The sequence below is a fragment of the Microtus pennsylvanicus genome, chromosome X (genome assembly GCF_037038515.1).
Source record: "Microtus pennsylvanicus isolate mMicPen1 chromosome X, mMicPen1.hap1, whole genome shotgun sequence".
NCBI lineage: Eukaryota > Metazoa > Chordata > Mammalia > Rodentia > Cricetidae > Microtus > Microtus pennsylvanicus.
The window spans coordinates 19,681,502-19,700,677 of NC_134601.1; the positions used below are offsets into that span (position 1 = coordinate 19,681,502).

At 44.7% G+C, this 19,176-nt stretch overlaps 1 protein-coding gene across 2 annotated transcripts in view; it reads left to right on the forward strand.

The window, feature by feature from the left end:
* Positions 1 to 141: 141 nt before the first annotated feature.
* The window catches only part of Ikbkg (inhibitor of nuclear factor kappa B kinase regulatory subunit gamma), a 28,737-nt gene continuing 9,702 nt past the window's right edge, over positions 142 to 19,176 (forward strand). Inside the window, exons 1-7 of one of the 2 annotated variants that reach the window (XM_075957281.1) lie at positions 142 to 289; positions 4,969 to 5,167; positions 6,141 to 6,352; positions 9,475 to 9,593; positions 12,727 to 12,879; positions 13,822 to 13,897; positions 18,877 to 19,020. In XM_075957281.1, coding sequence (XP_075813396.1) covers positions 4,984 to 5,167; positions 6,141 to 6,352; positions 9,475 to 9,593; positions 12,727 to 12,879; positions 13,822 to 13,897; positions 18,877 to 19,020 — 888 coding nt within the window. In that variant the 5' untranslated portion in view covers positions 142 to 289; positions 4,969 to 4,983. The remainder of the gene's footprint in view (positions 290 to 4,968; positions 5,168 to 6,140; positions 6,353 to 9,474; positions 9,594 to 12,726; positions 12,880 to 13,821; positions 13,898 to 18,876; positions 19,021 to 19,176) is intronic. The other variant, XM_075957280.1, reaches the window with a different exon arrangement.

The following is a 19,176-nucleotide window of genomic DNA, read 5'->3' on the forward strand; positions in this document are numbered from 1 at the left end:
ATTTCGCTGTTCGGATGGCCAACGCAGGCTGGAGCTCTGAGGCTTCTCTTTGGAGCAAGATGCAGCACTATTTTAGCTTCGCACCTACAGTTAACCTCCACGGTTTCGAGTCTGTGTTTTACTTCCGGATCCCACACTTACGACACCGGAAGCCGGAAGCGGGAGTTTCCACAGCCGACAAAGGAAGGGTGACCGCTTAAACTACGACTTTCTGGGAGCTCCGATTCAGTCTGAGAGGTCGGATCCCGCTGTTCCCGCCCTCTTCACTTCTGGCTGACTTTGCTGACAGGTGCGGTCCTCTTCTCCAAAGACAGGGCTCCATCCGTGGCCGTTCCGCAGCTTCCGAGGCTCCTGAAGTCCCCACCCCACCCCCCTTGGGCCCAGTTTGTTCTGTCGCATGCTTTCGCATGCTTTTAGAGCATTGGTTCAGGAGTGCTGATTCGCGACCCAGCTTCCCTCTGCTGCAGCTGTCGCCTAAAGGCTTCGGAGACATTTTTCTGTTGATCAAACTTAGTTTTCTGAAACAATGCCTCGCGATGTGGGCCAGGCAGACCTCGAACTCAAGATTCTCCTCCCTCAGCCTTTTCGAGTGCCGGAGTAATAGGTGTGTGCCACTAGGCCAAGCTGTTTATCAAACTTGAGTGCATTTGAAGTCTTTAAAAAGTTTTCAAGTGTATCTTGACAGCTAAATATCTTATGCACCTCTGCTCACTTTGCAAATGATTAGTAATTGATTGGTCTGTTCTCATACCATTGATCTGATCTGAGAATGAATGTGTTGTCTTAGTATTTCTTAGAAAAAAGGAAGGACCGGTAGCAGAAGCAGTCAGGGAGGAATAGTTGGTGGAGAGGAAGGAAAGAAGGGGAAATAGGTAGTATAGGGCCTTGTAGGCTGTTGTACAGACTTTGTTTTTTGCACTGGGAGAAATGGGAACTCTGATAGGGTTCTTAGTAGAAGGGAGAAGTAGTCTGAGTTATCTTTGTCCCAGTGGGGTGGTTGATTGTAAAGGGCAAGGGAAGAAGCAAAGCATTGTGATTTGTAAAGAGATTATTGCAGTCATCCATGGGGGAAGATGATAGTGCTGTCAGCCTTTTATTATTGAAAACTTTAAAAATGTAGCCGGGCGGTGGTGGAGCACGCCTTTAATCCCAGCACTCGGGAGGCAGAGGCAGGCGGATCTCTGTGAGTTCGAGACCAGCCTGGTCTACAAGAGCTAGTTCCAGGACAGGAACCAAAAGCTACGGAGAAACCCTGTCTCGAAAAATCAAAAAAAAATGTATAAAAGTAAGTTTCATGTACACATTTCTTTAGCTTTCTCTATCAACTCATAGCTAACTTTAATTCACACCCTTTACCATGATTATTTTCTTCTTTAGAAAAGATGTTATTTTATGTGTATGGGTGTGTTGGCTGTGAGTATGTATGTGTACTTCATGCTTGCTGAGTATGTATGGGTACTACATGATTGTCTGGTGCTAAAGGAGGTCAGAAGAAGGTGTCAGGTCCCCTTGGATTGGAGTTACAGATGTTTATGAGCCACCATGTGGTTGCTGGGAACTGTTCTCCACAGCAATAGCAAGTGCTCTTAACCACTGAGTCATCATCTCTCTTGCCCCACCTATTATGATTTTCAGTAACAGCTTTCTTGAGACATAATTTGCATGCTGCACCATTTACGTTTAAAAAAATATTCATTTACTGTTATTGTGTGGGTAGGGGGGTGAGGGTGGGGGAGATAGCATAGGTGCTGTGGCCTGAATGTGTAGAGGTCAGAGGACAATGTTGTTGAGCCAACTCTCTCCTTTCCACCTTTATATGTGTTCTCAGATCTCTAGGCTTGCATAACAAGGGCATTTATCCACTGAGATATCTCACTTGCCCATAATTCAAAATTTTTGGAGATAGAGTCTCATGAGGATCCCATTCTTTTGAGTTCTACTTTTACTTCCCAAGTTCTGGGAAATAAACCACCACACCTGGCTACAATTCACACATTTAAGGTCTATAATTCAGTGTTTTTTAGTGGATTCATGGGAGTGTGCTAACATCACTAATTGCAGAACATCGTCATCACCCCCAAAAGAAATCCTAAGAAACTCCAATCCACCTAATCTAAGTAACCACTAAACTACTTTCTGTCTGGATTTACATGTTTTTGGATATTTATTATGAGTGGAAGTACATACAGTATTTAGCGTTTGGTAACATTTCTTTCTCTTAGCAGTTCTTTAGAGCATGTGTTATTGTTTTGCATGTGGCTGTACTAGTTTTGTTTTGTTTTGTTTTTTTTTTTTTTTGGTTTTTCGAGACAGGGTTTCTCTGTAGCATTTTGGTTCCTGTCCTGGAACTAGCTCTTGTAGACCAGGCTGGCCTCAAAATCCCAGAGATCCACCTGCCTCTGCCTCCCAAGTGCTGGGATTAAAGGCGTGCGCCACCACCGCCTGGCTAGATTTTGCTTATTTATCAGTTGATGGACATTTGGATTGTTTCCCCTCTGGCTGCTTTGAGTAATGCTGCTGCTGTGATCATTTATATATGGACTTGTGTTTTCATTTCTTTTGGATATATCCTTAGGCATCTCCCTTTTATTATGCAGTGAATTTCAGACATGTGAGTATTTCATTATGCATCTCTTTCAGAAAGGACTCTAAATAAACATAACTACAATACTATGATCGCACTTAAAATACTTAATGTTTATAGAGGTTCTTCATGAATTTGTTATGATGAGGGAGGGAGAAGAAAAGGAACAGAGAAACTATTTGAGCAAACAAGCAGACAAAACCACAGAAATACTCAAGCTTTTTGTTCTGATAATTGGGGGATGGATTTGTTTTCAGCTGATAGTAAGGGAAGTTGTGGGTAGAAGTGGATTTGGGAGACTCACTTTTTTGGGTAGTGCTGGGATCCAGGATCTGGTGAATGTTTGGCAAGTGCTTTATTGCTGAGCTATACCTCTAGCCCTGAGAAATGAATTTTGAGACTACCTCTTTGTGTGTGTGTGTTTATGCATGTGCGCACACCTAGGAGACCAGAAGAGTACATTAGATCCCTGGTGCTTGAGTTATAGATGGTTATGAGCTACCCAACATGGGTACTGGAAGTAAACTTGCCTCCTCTGGAAGAGCATTGAGCACTCCTAACAGCTGAACTATCTCTCTAGCCCCTTGAGTAGACTTCTAAACATCCAAGTATTTTGATATGTGAGTCTGGAATTCAGGAGTGAGAACTGTTTGCGATATTATCAACATTAAAATTGGGGTTAAAACCATGAGACTGGCTAGAATTGCTGCAGGGGTGAATGTAGTTAGGAAATAGGCCCCCAGGCACCTCAACATGAAGGAATGGGAACTCAGTGAAAGGGCCTCAGCAGGATCATCCTTTGAGGGAGTGAGAGACACCAGAAGAGGCTTTTCTGGAAGCTGAAGGAAGAAAGAAGGTGAAGAAGAGGGAAGGGTCAGCTGGGTGAGCTCAGGCAAATGGATCTATGGGTATCAACACTTTTAGTGTAAATAGCCAAGATTCTTCAAGTGTTACAGGTGTCCTCCCTTACTGAAGGCCCACTTCTGGAAGCTTGCATTGAAATTATACTCTTCCTGATAGTCAATCAGGCAGGATTTAGAAAGTCTCTAGGTAAACTCTGCCCTGCATGTCCTCCATTTGACTTACAAGCCAACCTAAACAGATCAGGGGTCATGTGTCTCACACTGACAACCCAAGTCCCACTTTCAAAATTCTTAGCATACAGAAGACACCAGAGTTCTCTTCTATCCTCACGTACAGTATCATCTCCTGAAGTCTCTCTTACCAGGTATTTGAGTTTCCTGTGAGTCCTATAAGAAATGACCACAGGCCTGGTAGCATAAAACAACAGAAATTTGATATCTCACAGTTCTGGAGGTCAGGAGAATAAAACCAGAGGGTCAACAAAGCCACACTCCATCTGCAAATTGTACAAGAGCATCCTTCCTGTGTCTTTTAGCTGCTGGTGCTGCTGGTGGCTCAGTTGTTCCTTAGTTTGTGGTTATATCAGTCTATTCTCAGCTTCTGTCTTCCCATGCCTGTCTCCCTGTATGTTTTCCTTCTCTCTTCTGTCTCTTTTGTGTGTATGTGAGGAGCTGGGAATTGAACCCAGGGCCTTGTGTATGCTAGGTAAGTGCTCTACCACTGAACTACATTTCCAGTCCTGTCTCATCTGTCTTTCAGAAGGGTACTTGTTATTGGGGTGATGGCCCACCCATGTAACTTATGATGATCTCAATTTGAGGGCCTTAATTTTTGTGAGACTGGTTCTTACTACTATGTAGATCAGGCTGGCCTTGAACTTAGAGAGATTTGCCTGACTCTGTCTCCTAAATGCTGGGATTTAAGGTATGCACTACCATTCTTGACTTGATCCTTAATTTAACCACATCTGTAAAGATCCTTTTTTTCCAAGTAAAGTCACATTTGTAGGGAAAGAGGACAAGCTATTAAGTCATGGTGGGTAGGGGGAAAAGTGAGCTGTAGGAGTAGGTTTGATCTTTCTTGGGATACAGCAAGCATTTGGTGGTAGGGGATATAGTTTTCCTTTGGGAGAGAAGTTTTTTCCCCCCAAGATGGAGTATGGTCTGCTTTTGAAAGGGTGTGGTCAGCTCCAGTGAGAGGACATGTTTGAGTTGCAGGGATTAGGACATGGATATATGAACCATTCTACTACATTAAGTGAGGGGCCAGGACTCTCTGCTTCTACTTGAAGGTATATGGAGGAGATAGGATTCCCAGTACACTGTCCTTTCTTTCCACAAATAACTCTCTCCTTTGGAATGGGAATATTTGCTACATCTTAGACCCAGACTCCACTTTTATATTGTACCTGTTCCACCAGATAAAATGTCCAGCCTTTTGCTGTGAATTAAAGTCTAGGGCTTCTGTATAGGTTGACAGAATTCTGCCCTGTGTCATGCACTCCTACTGTCTTTTTCTAGATACTGTTTTGTTGGATGAGCAGGCACCTCTGGAAGAATCAGTTGAGTGAGATGGTGCAGCCCAGTGGTGGCCCAGCAGGGGACCAGGAAATGCAGGGTGAAGAATCTCTGGGAAAGCCGGCAATGTTACATCTGCCTTCAGAGCAGGGTACTCCCGAGACCCTCCAGCGCTGCCTGGAAGAGAACCAAGAGCTCCGAGGTGAAGGTTGCAGTGTGAGGGAGGCATGGAGTAAAATAGTCAGGAGTGGCCTGGCACACTAAGGACAAAACTTATTTTCACCTGCACCTCATTATTGGTAGGCTATGAGGCCATGATTTGCTTAAGAACCAGCCATCTTAGCCATCTTCCTGCTTGGTTTCAGGTGGGGTTCTCTGTGAAGATTCACATATAAGAAATAATGTGGTTCAGGGCCAGCACCAGGAAGGGGGAAGGAGACGGGAAAGGGGAAAGAGGACAAGCTGAGAAGCCATGGTGGGTGGGGGGGGGGAAAGTGGGCTATATGGATCAATGGGAGTAGGTTTCATCTTTCTCAGGACACAGCAAGCTTTAAGGTGGGAGAGAATATGGTTTTCCTTGGGAGAGAGAGGGTTTTGTCCTAAGATGTAGTGTGGCCTGCTCTTGGAAGGGCATGGTCAGCTCTGGTGATAAGAGGTCTTTGAGTGTGTCTCCCGCACAGGCAGCCTGTCCTTTCTCATGCCACCCTCATTTTTGCAAGGTGGTTGTTAACTGTTATTGAATATGCAGCTGAAGATGATGAAACTCAGATATTACTAACTTGTTCTGTCTGCACCTTCTGGACTCCCAGGCTGTAGCCAGAAGCTACACAGTGAGATTTGTCTTGGGGACTGTCTCCCTACCTCCCCAAGTCTGTAGGCATGTTTAGCATCCCCTGATCTTGAAGACAGAGATGCAGGCCTGGGAGACTGGAACTGAGTGCTCCAGGGTAGGGTTACCTCCCAACTGACCAGAATATAAATGAAGTACTTAAAAAGAAAGCTGCATTTGATGTATCCCTTCAAGTGAAGATGATGTGTTTAGTAATGCATTGCAGACACTTGGGAGCATATCATCAGTGGAATTGATTTGACTTCTTTGAGAAAGGCCACCTAGTATTACGGGAGTGCCTGGCTGTCAGGACCCACATCTCCTTTGCTGTCTTCCCTGTCCCCAGATGCCATCCGGCAGAGCAATCAGATGCTAAGAGAATGCTGTGAGGAGCTGCTGCATTTCCAGGTCAGCCAGCGGGAGGAGAAGGAGTTCCTCATGTGCAAATTCCAGGAAGCCAGGAAGCTGGTAGAGAGACTAAGCATGGAGAAGCTTGACCTGCACAGACAGAGGGAACAGGCCTTAAAGGATTTGGAGCACCTGAAGAAATGCCAGCAGGTAATTGGTGGGTGGGCAGGCCCTTCTGCCTCACTTGTGTTTGAAGACTGTAATAACATGCATATTCTCATAGGAGGCATGTTGTTGGGAGTCCCCCCAGGACCTCTTCTGGCTTGATTGGTAGGGGCACTTTGAGAACCAAGAGAAGCCATCACACTCATTGTTAGTTTATTACATTGAAAGGGTCCACATTTAAATTATCCAAGGTACAAGGCATGTAGGGCAGGAGCCAGGAGAGGACAGATGTGAGCTTCTCAGGGAGCAGTGCTTTTGCTGTGAGCGGTGGGGACAGTGTACATGGAGCAATGTCACGCAGGAAGCATGCCTATGTCTTGGGTTTATATTGGGCTCACTTATGACAGCATGGAGTGCGTGGGTACCTGATCCAGCTTGCATAGGTCCTAGCCACCCTGAAGTCCAGCTGGCACCATACCATGTTTCTAAGGCCCTCACTTATACCCTGCCATCAGCCCAGACAGCCTAGACCGTTGTTAAACCAAGGCACTCTCATCAGGCAGGATTTCCCATGGGGCTCAGAGATGATCCTCAGGAGCCTTTGGAGAAGTATATGGTTCCAGGCCTTTAAGTTGGCCCTTGTATTGCATTGCCCCCAAAGGATGGTGTGCTTAGTGTGGGATGACAGGGTATTTTGGGGCCATTTGGATCAGCAGATTTCAGGACCCCAGTGACAGTAGTTGAACAGGGATAATGTCATCTGGCAGGGGTAATCCTGGAAGAAAGGTTAGGGAAGACCTGCCAGAGTCAGGTTTTTATAATATAGGGCTAAGTTCACAGTGCTGCTGGGAGTGCCTGGTCAAAGCATTTGGTTTCTATCTAGGGAGACAGCAGCAAGGTACCACATACTTGGGGCTTTGGTAACAGATTGTCCCCAGTTTTGGAGGTTAGAGGTCTAGGATGGAGGTATGGGTAGGTTCTTCACAAGGGCTATTCCAGGTACTTCTCCAAGTGTATTATCAGTGTTGGCAGCCCTTGGTGCGCCCCAGCTCTCTTGTCACATGGTCTTTTCTTCCTCTCTTAAAATTTTTATTACATTTTATTTTGTGTAGTGTGTGTGTCTGTGCAAGCACTCACACATGTGGGCATGTATATGTCATGTTGTGCACATGTAGGTCAGAGGACAACTTGCAGGAATCAGTTTTCTTTCTACCATATATGTCCCAGGGATTGAATGCAGGTTGTCAGGCTTCATGGCGGGCATCTTTACCTGCTGAGACGTGCTGAGCTGTCTCAAAACCCTCCTCTTTTTTAATAAGGATACCAATGTGAAACATAAAGGTGGACAGTTGTTAAAGTCATGGAAACAGGTTTTTTTTTCCAGAAACTGATATCAGTGAGAGGGAAAGGGCTAGCTGAGCTCTGGTGGGTGATCTGCAAAGGTGACTGGGTATTTTATCTTCTTTTAAGATTTATTTTTATTGATGTGTTTGGATGTTTGTGTCTGTCTGTGTATGTAATGTGTGCAGGTGCTCCTTGGAGGTCAGAAGGGAGTGTCAAATCCCCTTGAATTGGAATTCCAGGTAGCTGTAAGCTACTAGATGGTCATGGTGCTAGGAACTAAATTCTGATCTTCTAAAAAGCAGCAAGTACTCTTCTTAACCACTAAGTCATCTCTTTACCTAATGACCGGGAATTTTAAAATAAGAATAGGGACCAGAGTGTGGTTCAGTACATGTACTTGCATGTGTAAGGCCTGGAATTCAGTTTCCAGTACTTCAAAAAATAAGACAAAGACAGAAATAGAGGTAGAAAGAAAATGAAGGATTTGGGCAGGAGAAGGAGCTCAAGTGAATGACAAAGAGAATTAGTGTCAATGTAATGAGTTCAGTGTATTTACAGTCTTGTACAATCAAATGTAGGATTTTACTATACCATGAGACCGGGAGTCTGAGTCCTATCCTTTCTGATGATTTCATTTCAAAGGAGTGGCATTCAGGTTTTTGAGACAGGGTTAGGACCTTAGGAAATACATGGACTTTGAGAGGGATAGAGGAAGGAGTCATGACTGGTAGTACTTATTAGCCTTCCAGCCTATGTAGTGTTGGCTAAAATAGTTCCTTTAACAGCTCTGAGTATTTGCAAGTAGGAACTAGGAAGGGGCCTGGGACATTCTAGGAATGTGATCTTAAGCTGTTTGAAGATATATTAAGGTTTGGTCAACCTTAATGTTTGGCTGAGCTGAGTATAGTTTAATCTCAGCACTCAGGACAGTTTGTGGGAGTTGAGTCTCTCATTCTACCATGTGGTTTGAAAGATCAAAATCAGGTCATGGGCCTTGGTGGCAAGTACCTTTACCCGATGAGTCTTCTTGCTGGTTCAGCTCTTAGTATTTAAAAAAATTCAGTATTTTCTTTCATTTTTTTAAAATGAGACTTCTTACCTGTTGTGTATATAGACTAGGTTGTTAATTTTTGTGGATGTCTTTGAGTCTGGTCTCCTTTTACAGGGTTTCAAAGAGACTGAGAAAGGTTCACTATCAGCTGACAGTCTAGGTTGGTGACTTGGGGAGGACAGATAGCTATTGGGCTAATGAGGCTCCAATATACCTAGGTTTATAGGTGTAACATGGAGGGGCCAGGCCTGCTTGTTTGTTGTTGTGGTTTTTGTCCTGCCCAGTTCCCCAGCTGTTTAGTCCCAAAGAAAATCACACATAGGTCTCCATAAATTATAAGCTGATTGGCCCATTATCTCTAGCCTCTCACTGGCTAACTCTCACATCTTGATTAACCCATTTTTCTGATCTATGTTAGCTATGTGGCTCAGTACCTTTTTTCAGTGAGGCAGATCACATCCTGCTGCTTTGGTGGTCTGGGCAGGAGTGGGAGGAATCAACTTCCTCCTTCCCAGAATTCTCCTGTTCTCATTACATCATTTCTACTTCCTGTCTGGTTTTCCCACCTGTATTTCCTGCCTGGCCAATCAGCGTTTATTTATAACATGATTGACAGAATACAGACAATTCTCCTGCACCAAATAGGTACTAAGGGGCAGGAGAATCCCTTAGTACATCAGCTGCTTGCAGACTGCCTCGGGTCTTGTGGATGCTAAAAGTGGGCATCGTGGGAGAAAGTAGTACTGATAGGAAATGACCTTTTTTCTTGCAGCAGATGGCTGAGGACAAGGCCTCTGTGAAAGCCCAGGTGACATCATTACTGGGGGAACTCCAGGAAAGCCAGAGTCGCTTGGAGGTTGCCACCAAAGAACGGCAAACTTTAGAGGGAAGGTGAGTGGGGAGGGGAATCTAGCCCAGGAGGCCCTTTCCAGGGTTTTGAATGAGGCAAATGTAGGAGCCCCTAGGAGTTCCTCTGATTTCCTGGGGCCCTCAGGGTGGCCCTGGTCCAACATATATGAATCTAGTTCCACTTTTATTTCCAGTATCCGACCCTTTACTCGGTGTCTTAGTTAGGGTTTCTATTGCTGTGAAGAGACACCATGATCATGGAAACTCTTATAAGGAAAACATTTAATTGGAGCTTGCTTAACTTACATTCAGAGGTTTAGTTCATTATCATCATGGCAGGAAGTGTGGCAGCATGCAGGCAGACATGGTGCTGGAGAAGGAACTAAGACTTCTGCATCTGGATTGGCAGGCAGCAGGAAGAGATAATGAGCCACTGGGTCTGACTTGAGCTTCTAACACCTCAAAGCCCACTCTAGTAACATACTTTCTCCAACAAGGCCACACCTACTCCAACATGGCCACGTGTCCTAATCTTTTCAAATAATGCTGCTCCATATGAGCCTATGAGGGCTATTTTCATTCAAACCATTACATTCAGGATCAGTTTATTCTTTAGGAACCATTGCAGGGCCCCCTAAAACTACACGCAAGATCTCACTAATCAGACTAAAGTTTTTCATGGGAAAGGCATGCAATGGGATTCTACCAAGGCAGAAAGTCCTAGATGAAGAAGACTGAATACATTTTACTCCTATGAACAGCACAGAGCTCCCATGAGCTATTTCTAACTAGAGACTGTGAACCCCATGTTTCTGTTGGGAGTTGATCACATTGGCAGAAAAGAGTGTTTGATTGACTTTGCCAAGTAGTGGCCTTAGGTCTTGCCAAGGGGATTGGGTTGCCACGTGAGACCATGTCACAGACATGGGCATTTTTGTGCCTATCTCATTACCTTGTTGCTGTCTTCCAGATAGTTGGTGAAGGGTAGTCTTGGCCTTTTCAGTACAGTAGGTAGTCATTATGTTTGTGAAGCAGTGGATTGGGGCTTCTGTCCTGTGGAAGGGAGGACAGTTCGACTTGGGCTCAGAGACCACTGGTTGTGGTGGCTAGGGGACGGACAATGTGAGCAAAAGCCAAAGGGGAGCAGGCCCAGTAGTCTAGATTTGCCTTGGCAAAGTTGAGGTGACCTGTGGTCAGAGGCTACTTCAGAGGCCCATGGATATGCCCATTATTGCCTTGGTAATGGATACATAGGGAGGTACCAGGGTGATGAGGCTAGTGCTTGGGGTCTGGGGTTTAAGGGAAACTGTGGGGTACTGTGGACCAGGATCAGAAGATGTAGGGACTATGGGTGATATAGGTGAGACAACTTAAAGCTTTTACAGTGAGAGAGTATAGAGGGAGAGATGAATTCTCTTGAGACTTTGATGCCATCTTCTGTTCCATGAGGCTGTATACCCCAGGTATGGAACTTGAGCCTTCAATGAGGGTGCCTGGGACTCTGAACAGTCTCTTGACATCACTTTACCCAGACTGTTTTGGCATCTTCCCAGTGACTCCTCCCACCTGGTTCCGGCAGCAGCTTGGGGTGCAGGTACCTAAATCCCCTTCCTAGTTTATCTCCTTGCCAACTGCATGTGATTGTCTGTTGGGCATAAGAAGCAAACACATGTCAGGAGATGTTTCTTTTTATTTATTATATGTGCCTTTTATATCATGTATCTTTATTATGTGTACAACATTCTTTCCATGTATGCTCGCATGCCAGAAGAGGGCACCAGATCTCATTACAGATGGTTGTGAGCCACCATGTGGTTGCTGGGAATTGAACTCAGGACCTTTGGAAGAGCAGACAGTGCTCTTAACCTCTGAGCCTTCTCTCAGCCCCTACATTATGTATCTTGATCCCATTTATTTCCCTGTTCCTTTTGATCCTCCTTTCTCCCCTGCACCCCCAAATAAAACAACATTTAAGAGAAAAAAGGAAAAAAATTAAAAAGGGAAAGAATTAAAAATTTCATCATGGAAGCTGCGGTGTGACACAGTGAATCACAACGTAAATCCCTTTGTTCATATATCGTTATTTGCAAGTGTTCATTGCAAAGAGTCAATGGTCTGGTTTGAGGCTTTTGGTTTCCACTACATTATCAATGCTGGGCCCTCACTAGGACTCCTCTTGGATATCCTGTTGTCACCCTGTGCCGTGGAGATCCTGCAGCATTGGGTGTCTGGGTCAGGTCCCTTCACGTGCTCCAGCAGATCAAAGATGGGTGGATGTTGGGGTGGGCCAACTCATAACCCTGGATCTGGGCCTGGGCAGTTGTAGGGTTGATCTGCCAGCTAGTTCTCCCCTGTCCTCACCACCAGCACTGCCCTGGCTAATTCACCTCTTTCAGCAATGAGCAAGGGTGGGGCCAGTTGTCCTGTTTTCATGCCCTCAGGATCAGCTCTCTCACACTGACACTGTTAGGGCCAGCTCTTGTGTTGCCAGGAGCCTCTCTCCTAAGTACTGCTGCTGATGAGGAGTGGGAACAGCTTTTCCTCTCTTATGACCCCAGGGTCAGCTCCTCCACACTTCTCAAGTGTTAATGTGCCGGAGGTGGGGCTACCACATGCCAAATGAGGAATGAGGGCAGCTCTCCATTGCTCATAACATCAGGGTTGGGTCACCCTCACCTTCAGCCACTGGGCATCTCTTCTGTGCTGCCTAGGCAAGGGGCAGGGAATGTTAACTAAGTGCTACAGCTGGTAAGGGGGAGGGTCAGCTCTCTTGTCTGTTGGAGGTGGTAAGGGGAAAGGGGTAAAGGGGGGACATCTTTCACCCTCCCACATCGTCACACGACAGGCAAGTAGTGGGGACAGCTCTCCCATGCTTACAACTTTGGGGCTGTCTCACCCACACCTCTGCCAACCAGGTTGGCTCTATTGTGTTACCCAGTTGAGGTATAGGGCCTGCTCTCTTAAGCGTTGTAACTGGTGAGGGGCAGGGATAGCTTTCACACTCTTAATGACTTCAGGGCCATTTCCAGGAGATGCTTCTTTTTTCTGGGTGCCATGGTTATTTTACTTTGCCACCAGAATTAGTTCTCGGACACTGGCTATTAAGGACTTGACCCCTTCCCCAGGCTGCCTTGTTCCAGCCACCTCAGTGTGTTCTTTTTTTGTTGTATGTCAGGATGCGAGCCGTTAGTGAGCAGGTTAGACAGCTGGAGAGTGAACGGGAGGTGCTGCAGCAGCAGCACAGCGTGCAGGTGGACCAGCTGCGCATGCAGAACCAGAGTGTGGAGGCTGCCCTGCGAATGGAGCGTCAGACTGCTTCAGAGGAGAAGTGAGTGGCTGGGAGGGTCGGAACCAAGAGATTTCAGAGCACCCATGGTGCTTTCTGTCTTTTGGGGAGTCCTGGTAGGGATTGGCTGTGTTTAGAAGAGCTGACTTTCTCCCTTTGCCTTGCTAATGAAAGAGTCAACTATTATATGTAAACAGAAATATTTTCCATTTATATTCATAGTTTACTATATGTCCTACACATGTTTTTTTCATCACAGTTGAAGTATGCTCTTGGTGTAAGGAAAGCAAGGAATCATGGTGCCTCAAGCTGGCCCTAAAGACTCATCTGGGCCCACAATCTGTGCACAGGCTCTAAACATGCTATTGGCATCTGGTTCAGCTTCCATTTGAGTTTTCTTTAATTTAGAACAATTTCCCTGCCTCTTTGTTTTGTACAAAGTGTAGTCAAGTGCTGTTTTATTATAAACATTTCACCCATTTATTTTCTTTTTGGTGCTAGAAATGGAGCGTTGGACCTTAAGCACACTAGCCAAAGGTTCTACTCCTGAGTTGTACCCTAGCCCTTGTTAGAAACACCCCAAGAGCCGGGCGATGGTGGCGCACGCCTTTAATCCCAGCACTCGGGAGGCAGAGGCAGGTGGATCTCTGTGAGTTCGAGACCAGCCTGGTCTACAAGAGCTAGTTCCAGGACAGGCTCCAAAACCACAGAGAAACCCTGTCTCGAAAAACCAAAAAAAAAAAAAAAAAAGAAAAAAAAGAAACACCCCAAGATGTTGGCTTTAAGGAAAACATGAACTATGTAGCAGCCAAATCAGTTACACTGCATTCTTGTAGTAAGCAAAGCCAACCTTAGAGTTGATGGCCTCAGGAGCCCACATGTAATCCTGGAAGCCCACATTTCAGGTCTTTTATGGGACAAGAAGAAAGAGGGGGAAGCTGTACCAAGCAAGCTGTTTCTTCAGTGACAGCTCCTTTTGTACAGGAGGAAACTGGCTCAGTTGCAGGCAGCCTATCACCAGCTCTTCCAAGATTATGACAGTCAAATCAAGAGCAGCAAGGTGAGTGGAGAGCACAAGCTAGTAAGTATGGCTGCCCTGGGCTGTCCAGGGAAAGATTTTTCCCTTCTTCTCCCATGTACTTGAAGGGGAGCAATGGGACCTTTGAGATGTAGCTCATCTAACTTTTGGAAGGGACTCTCAAATTGCCTGACACCTTCATTAGGGCTGCAGCTCTGACAGTTTAGAGATGGCCACAAGAAGATGGGATGCATCCATAGGACCTTCAAATACTCAGTTTATAGAATAAGGATGCTTTTCTGCATGGCCATTCCTTCATGCTCAGAGCCAGGAGGGAAGTCGCAGAAACATTTCTTTTTCTCTTAAAACATTTTTTTTATTATTTTTTTTTATTGAAGAAAAAAAATTTCTGCCTCCTCCCAGCCTCCCATTTCCCTCCCCCTTCTCCCACTCCTCTCCCCCTTCTCCCACTCCTCTCTCCCTTCCCCCCACTCCTCTCCCCCTCCCTCTCCAGTCTGAAGAGCAGTCAGGGTTCCCGGCCCTGTTCTTAAAACATTTTTTATACTTATTTATTTTATGTATAGAAATGTTTGCTTGCATATATGTATGTGCACTAAGTGTGTGCTTGGTACCTTTGGAAGACAGGAAAGAACGATGGATTCCTTGGAACTGGAGTTACAGATGGTTGTGAATACCTTGTGGGTTCTGGGAACTGAACCTGGGCCCTCTCCAGCAGCACCAAGTGTTTTTGACTGCTGAGCCATCTTTCCAGCCTCTTCTTTCATCCCCCAGAAACATTTCTAGGATGATTTGGAGCCCTTTGGTAGTTTATCTTCATCAGCCCTAAGCTGGGCACAGTTTCTAGTGTTCACTTTGTACATGCATATGTACTAATGTATGTAGAATTCAGAGGATGACATTGGTGTTATTCCTTGGGAGCTATACATGTTCAGCTCTTTTTCTTACATTGGTTCTGGGGCTTGAATTCTGAACTGACTGAACTATCTTTATAGCCTATTCTTTTGTGGTTTTTTAATGACAGGGTCTTGTATAACCCAGGCTGGACTTGAGCTCTTAAGTGGTTGAGACTGGCCTTGAACTCCTGATTCTCTTGCCTCCATCTTCCATGTGCCTAGATAACAAGTGTGTGCCATGATGACTAGTTTTCTAGTGGTCACATTTTCCCCCATAATAAAGTTTATTAGCTGTTCTTTTTCTCCTAAATAGAATGGATAATGTTGGTAATTCTTTACATCCTAGTGCTCATATAAGACATTTTAACAAGGTTATCAAAAGCTCACATATTGATGCTGGCTGTGATGGCACACACCTTTAATCCCAGCACTCAGGAGGCTGAGGCAGACAGATCTCTGTGCATTCGAGGCTAGCCTGCTCTACATAGTAAGTTCCAGGATAGTCAGGGCTATAGAAAGAGGTTCTGTCTCAAAACAAAACAACTCCCCTCCCCAAACAACCCCCCAGTTGAATTAACAACTCCAGAGAGCAGTGGGAAGCCAAATGGTATTAACAGATTAGAGAAACTGCTTTCTGAAAGCATTTCTGACTCTCAGTAAATTTCTTAGAATTGTTTACCATAAAGATCTGTGCAGTTCTAGTTCAGTGCAGCTATGCAAGATGAAGGGATTCACAAAAATGGAGTATATCTGTTTTCCCATGAATAAAATGAGGAGAACTAGATGGAAAGGCAGTTGGACAAAATCAAACCCCATGATATGTGTGTGTGTGTGTGTGTGTGTGTGTGTGTGTGTGTATGTGTGTGTGTATTACAACTGTATAAAAAATAATTCTTATAGTTGCAGAGTTTAGTTAAACAAAATTTTGTATTTTTATATATATTTTATTATAACATAACCAGTTGTGGTTAAAATAGTCATTAAAATCTGACCCCTCCCTAAACATGCATTTAAAATTTTAGACTATGAACTGGGTGTTTCCACTGCCATAATGATTACTACATCTCCATGAAAACATTTTTTATCTGCAGTTACAACTATGAATTTTTTTACCTTCTGTGAAAAGGTGAGCTCTTCTAGCCCTTAAATATGGCCTTAATTCAGAAAGTGTATGAACAACTTTTGAAAGACACTATAGTATTACACAAGTAGATTAAAAATATTTGAATACTATTATTCCTAGCAAATACATTAAGGGAGGGCTCAAATAATAAAAGCATGAAGACCTCTCTTCATGAAAAATTTATTATGAAATGAGTTAACTCAGATATTAATTTAAAAATAAAAACTTAGGTTTTCTTATTTGTCTAAAATTTAAATAATTACTTTAATAATAGAAGTCAAATGAGAAAAAACTTGAAAGCTAACACAAAATTGTGCATAGTTACTCAAGTTAATGGTCACATTTTAAGAAGGACATTGTCATCCATAATGTACCCAGAGATATATAAATATTAAGCATAAAACTAGGTCACATGATGAAGAACTATAAATAGCTGCTTAAGGGATTAGTAAGATGGTTTAATGGTTAAGAGCACTTGTTTTTTTTAGAGGACCCAAGTTCAGTTCCTAGCACCCACATCAGGTGGCTAATAGTCACCTGTGACTCCAGCTGTGGGAGATCTGATACTATCTCTGACTTCTGTGGGTACCTGCACACATGTGGCACATATACACACATATGTAAATTAAGAATCGTTTTTTAAAATTATTTTTCATCTATTTCCATCTATTTTACATTGTGGCTACAGACTCACTTTTATCCTCCTCACCCAGGCCCTCTCCTATCCCTCCCTCCCATCCCCAATCCCCTCCTCTTCTGTCTCCGTCCAGGAAAGGACAGGTCTCCCATGAGTATCAGTAAAACATGGCATATCAAGTTGCAGAAAGACTAAGTACCTCCCCATGTATTAAAGCTGGGCAAGACAATGCAGTGTGAGGAGTAGGGTTCCAAAAGCTAGTAAGAGAGTCAGAGACAGTCCCTATTCCTACTGTTAGGAATCTCACAAGAGGACCAAGCTACCTTGGTCAGTCCCTTGCAGGCTCCCTGTTTGTCAGTTTAGTCTCTGTGAGCCCCTATGAATCCAGTTTAGTTGATTGTGTGAGCCTTCCTGTGATGTCCTTAACCCCTCTGGCTCCTATACTCTTTCCTCCCCTTCTGCAGGATTCTTGAACTCCACCTAATGTTTGGCTGTGGGTCAGTTGCTGGGTGATACCTCTCCGATGACTATTGGGCCAGACACCAATCTGGTCACAGCAGATGGCCAGTTCAGGCTACTTATCCACTATTGCTAGGAGTCTAAGCTGGGGTCCTCCCTGTAGACTCCTGGGAGATCCCCCTGCTCCAGGCTTCCAGCTGACTCCCAAATGTTCCCCCAGAAGTCCCTCTCAGTACTCTCTTCCTCCGTGCCCCTTCCAACCTGATCACTCATGTTCCCATCCCCACCCATCCTCAGTTCACTCATGAAATCTCTTGCCAGTGAGATTTGGGTTGTAGCATGAATTCTAATTGGTCTTAATAAATAAACCCAGAGTCAGATTTTAGGGAATTATTATAATAATTATTTTATAATTAATAGTAATAATAATAATAAATATATGTAGTTAATATTAGCTGAGAGATCAGGGAAGCAGTGTGGCCAGCCACTAGAGAGACCTTTTCCTTTTACCAATGCTCAGACCGAAGGGGCAATCCTGTCCTCAGATTGTCTCTTCAGACTGCCCGTTTCCACCAAACCTGAGACTGCTTTGAGCTCCTGTCTCCTCCCGCCTTGTATTCCTCTCTCCGCCCAGCCCTATCAGTCCTGTCTCCACTTCCTTAATGCTGGAATTAAAGGTGTGGGATCCCAAGAGCTAGGATTTCCTTTGTGTGAGTTCTGTTTGTCTTTTAGACAGAATCAGTCTTGTTGTTCAGGGTGGCCTTGAACTAACAGACCCCTCTACTAACTTCTGGGATTAAAGGTGTGTGCCACCACTCCCTGACCTCTAGTGGCTTAGCTTTGCACTCTGATCTCCAGGCAAGCTCTATTTGTTAAAACATAAATAACTTATCACTGCACTGGGTGTCCCCCATGAACTCTCCTTGTTAGCTAGTCTCTCTGGGTCTGTGGATTGCAACATAGTTATCCTTTATTCTATAGCTAATATCCACTTAGGAGTGAGTACATAATATGTTGTCTTTCTCAGTCTGGGTTATTACACAAAATACAAACAGAAGGAACATTGCCAAATTCTTTCTATGAGGCCACGATCACCCTGATATTCAAACCACACTAAAATTCAAGAAAGAAAGAGAATTGCAGACCTATTTCACTCACGAATATTGATGCAAAAATACTCAATACTGGCAAGCCAAATCCAAGAACACATCAAAAAGATCATCCACTGTGGCTGAGAAAATCTTTTACAAATAGCTGCTTAATCTCTGGAGGGAATTATTGTTTGAGAGCATGGGTGCATATGTATTTTGTGTGTGTGTGTGTGTGTGTGTGAAAGAGAGAGAGAGAGAGAGAGAAAGAGAGAGAGAGAGAGAGAGAGAGAGAGAGAGAGAGAGAGAGAGAGAGAGAAGCAGACCTTTGACCAAGTGGCAGAGTGGAAGAAGCAGTGGGTTGCAGCCTTGTCTGGTGTATGGTGGGCCTGCAGTATGTACAGCGTTACTGCATAGTACTTACTCACTTTGGAGTGGGAAGCGTTAGAAGAGAGGATGGCTCCTGTCCTTGAAGAGTTAAGAGGAAGGCTGCCTAGCTGGAAATTCTCTGAAGGGGATGACGCAGAGTAGGAGGCAGTGCTTTATATATCCTCAAAGTTCTTATCAGTCCTAAGATCTTTGTGCATCCTAAGAAAGACCTCGGCATTTCTTCTGTATTAAAGGGCCACAGCAGGATGCAGCCTTCTCCCTGCACACATTGAGATTTTGACATTTGCCCCGAAGTCCAAAGGACTGGCTTTGCTCCAGCTTTTCCTTCTTAGTTCTCAGAACAGTGGCCAGCCAGGGAAGTAGTTTGGCCCCACTGTGGGCCAAGAGACTCTGCCTTTTGTCCTCTCTAGGGCATGCAGCTAGAAGATCTGAGGCAACAGCTCCAGCAAGCTGAGGAGGCCCTGGTAGCCAAACAGGAATTGATTGATAAGCTGAAAGAAGAGGCTGAGCAGCACAAGATGATGATGGAGACTGTCCCAGTCCTGAAGGCCCAGGTGAGAGCTCTGCTCCTGCCTGCCTGTCACATGAGTGGCCTACTGTTCCAGGCAGTGGGGTCTGGTGTACCCCTTTGGCATCATTTTTGGTGGTCTCTTTTAGTCTTCGTGAGTCCTTTGCACCTCCTTTGAGTCTTTGACCTCTTGGTGCCCTTG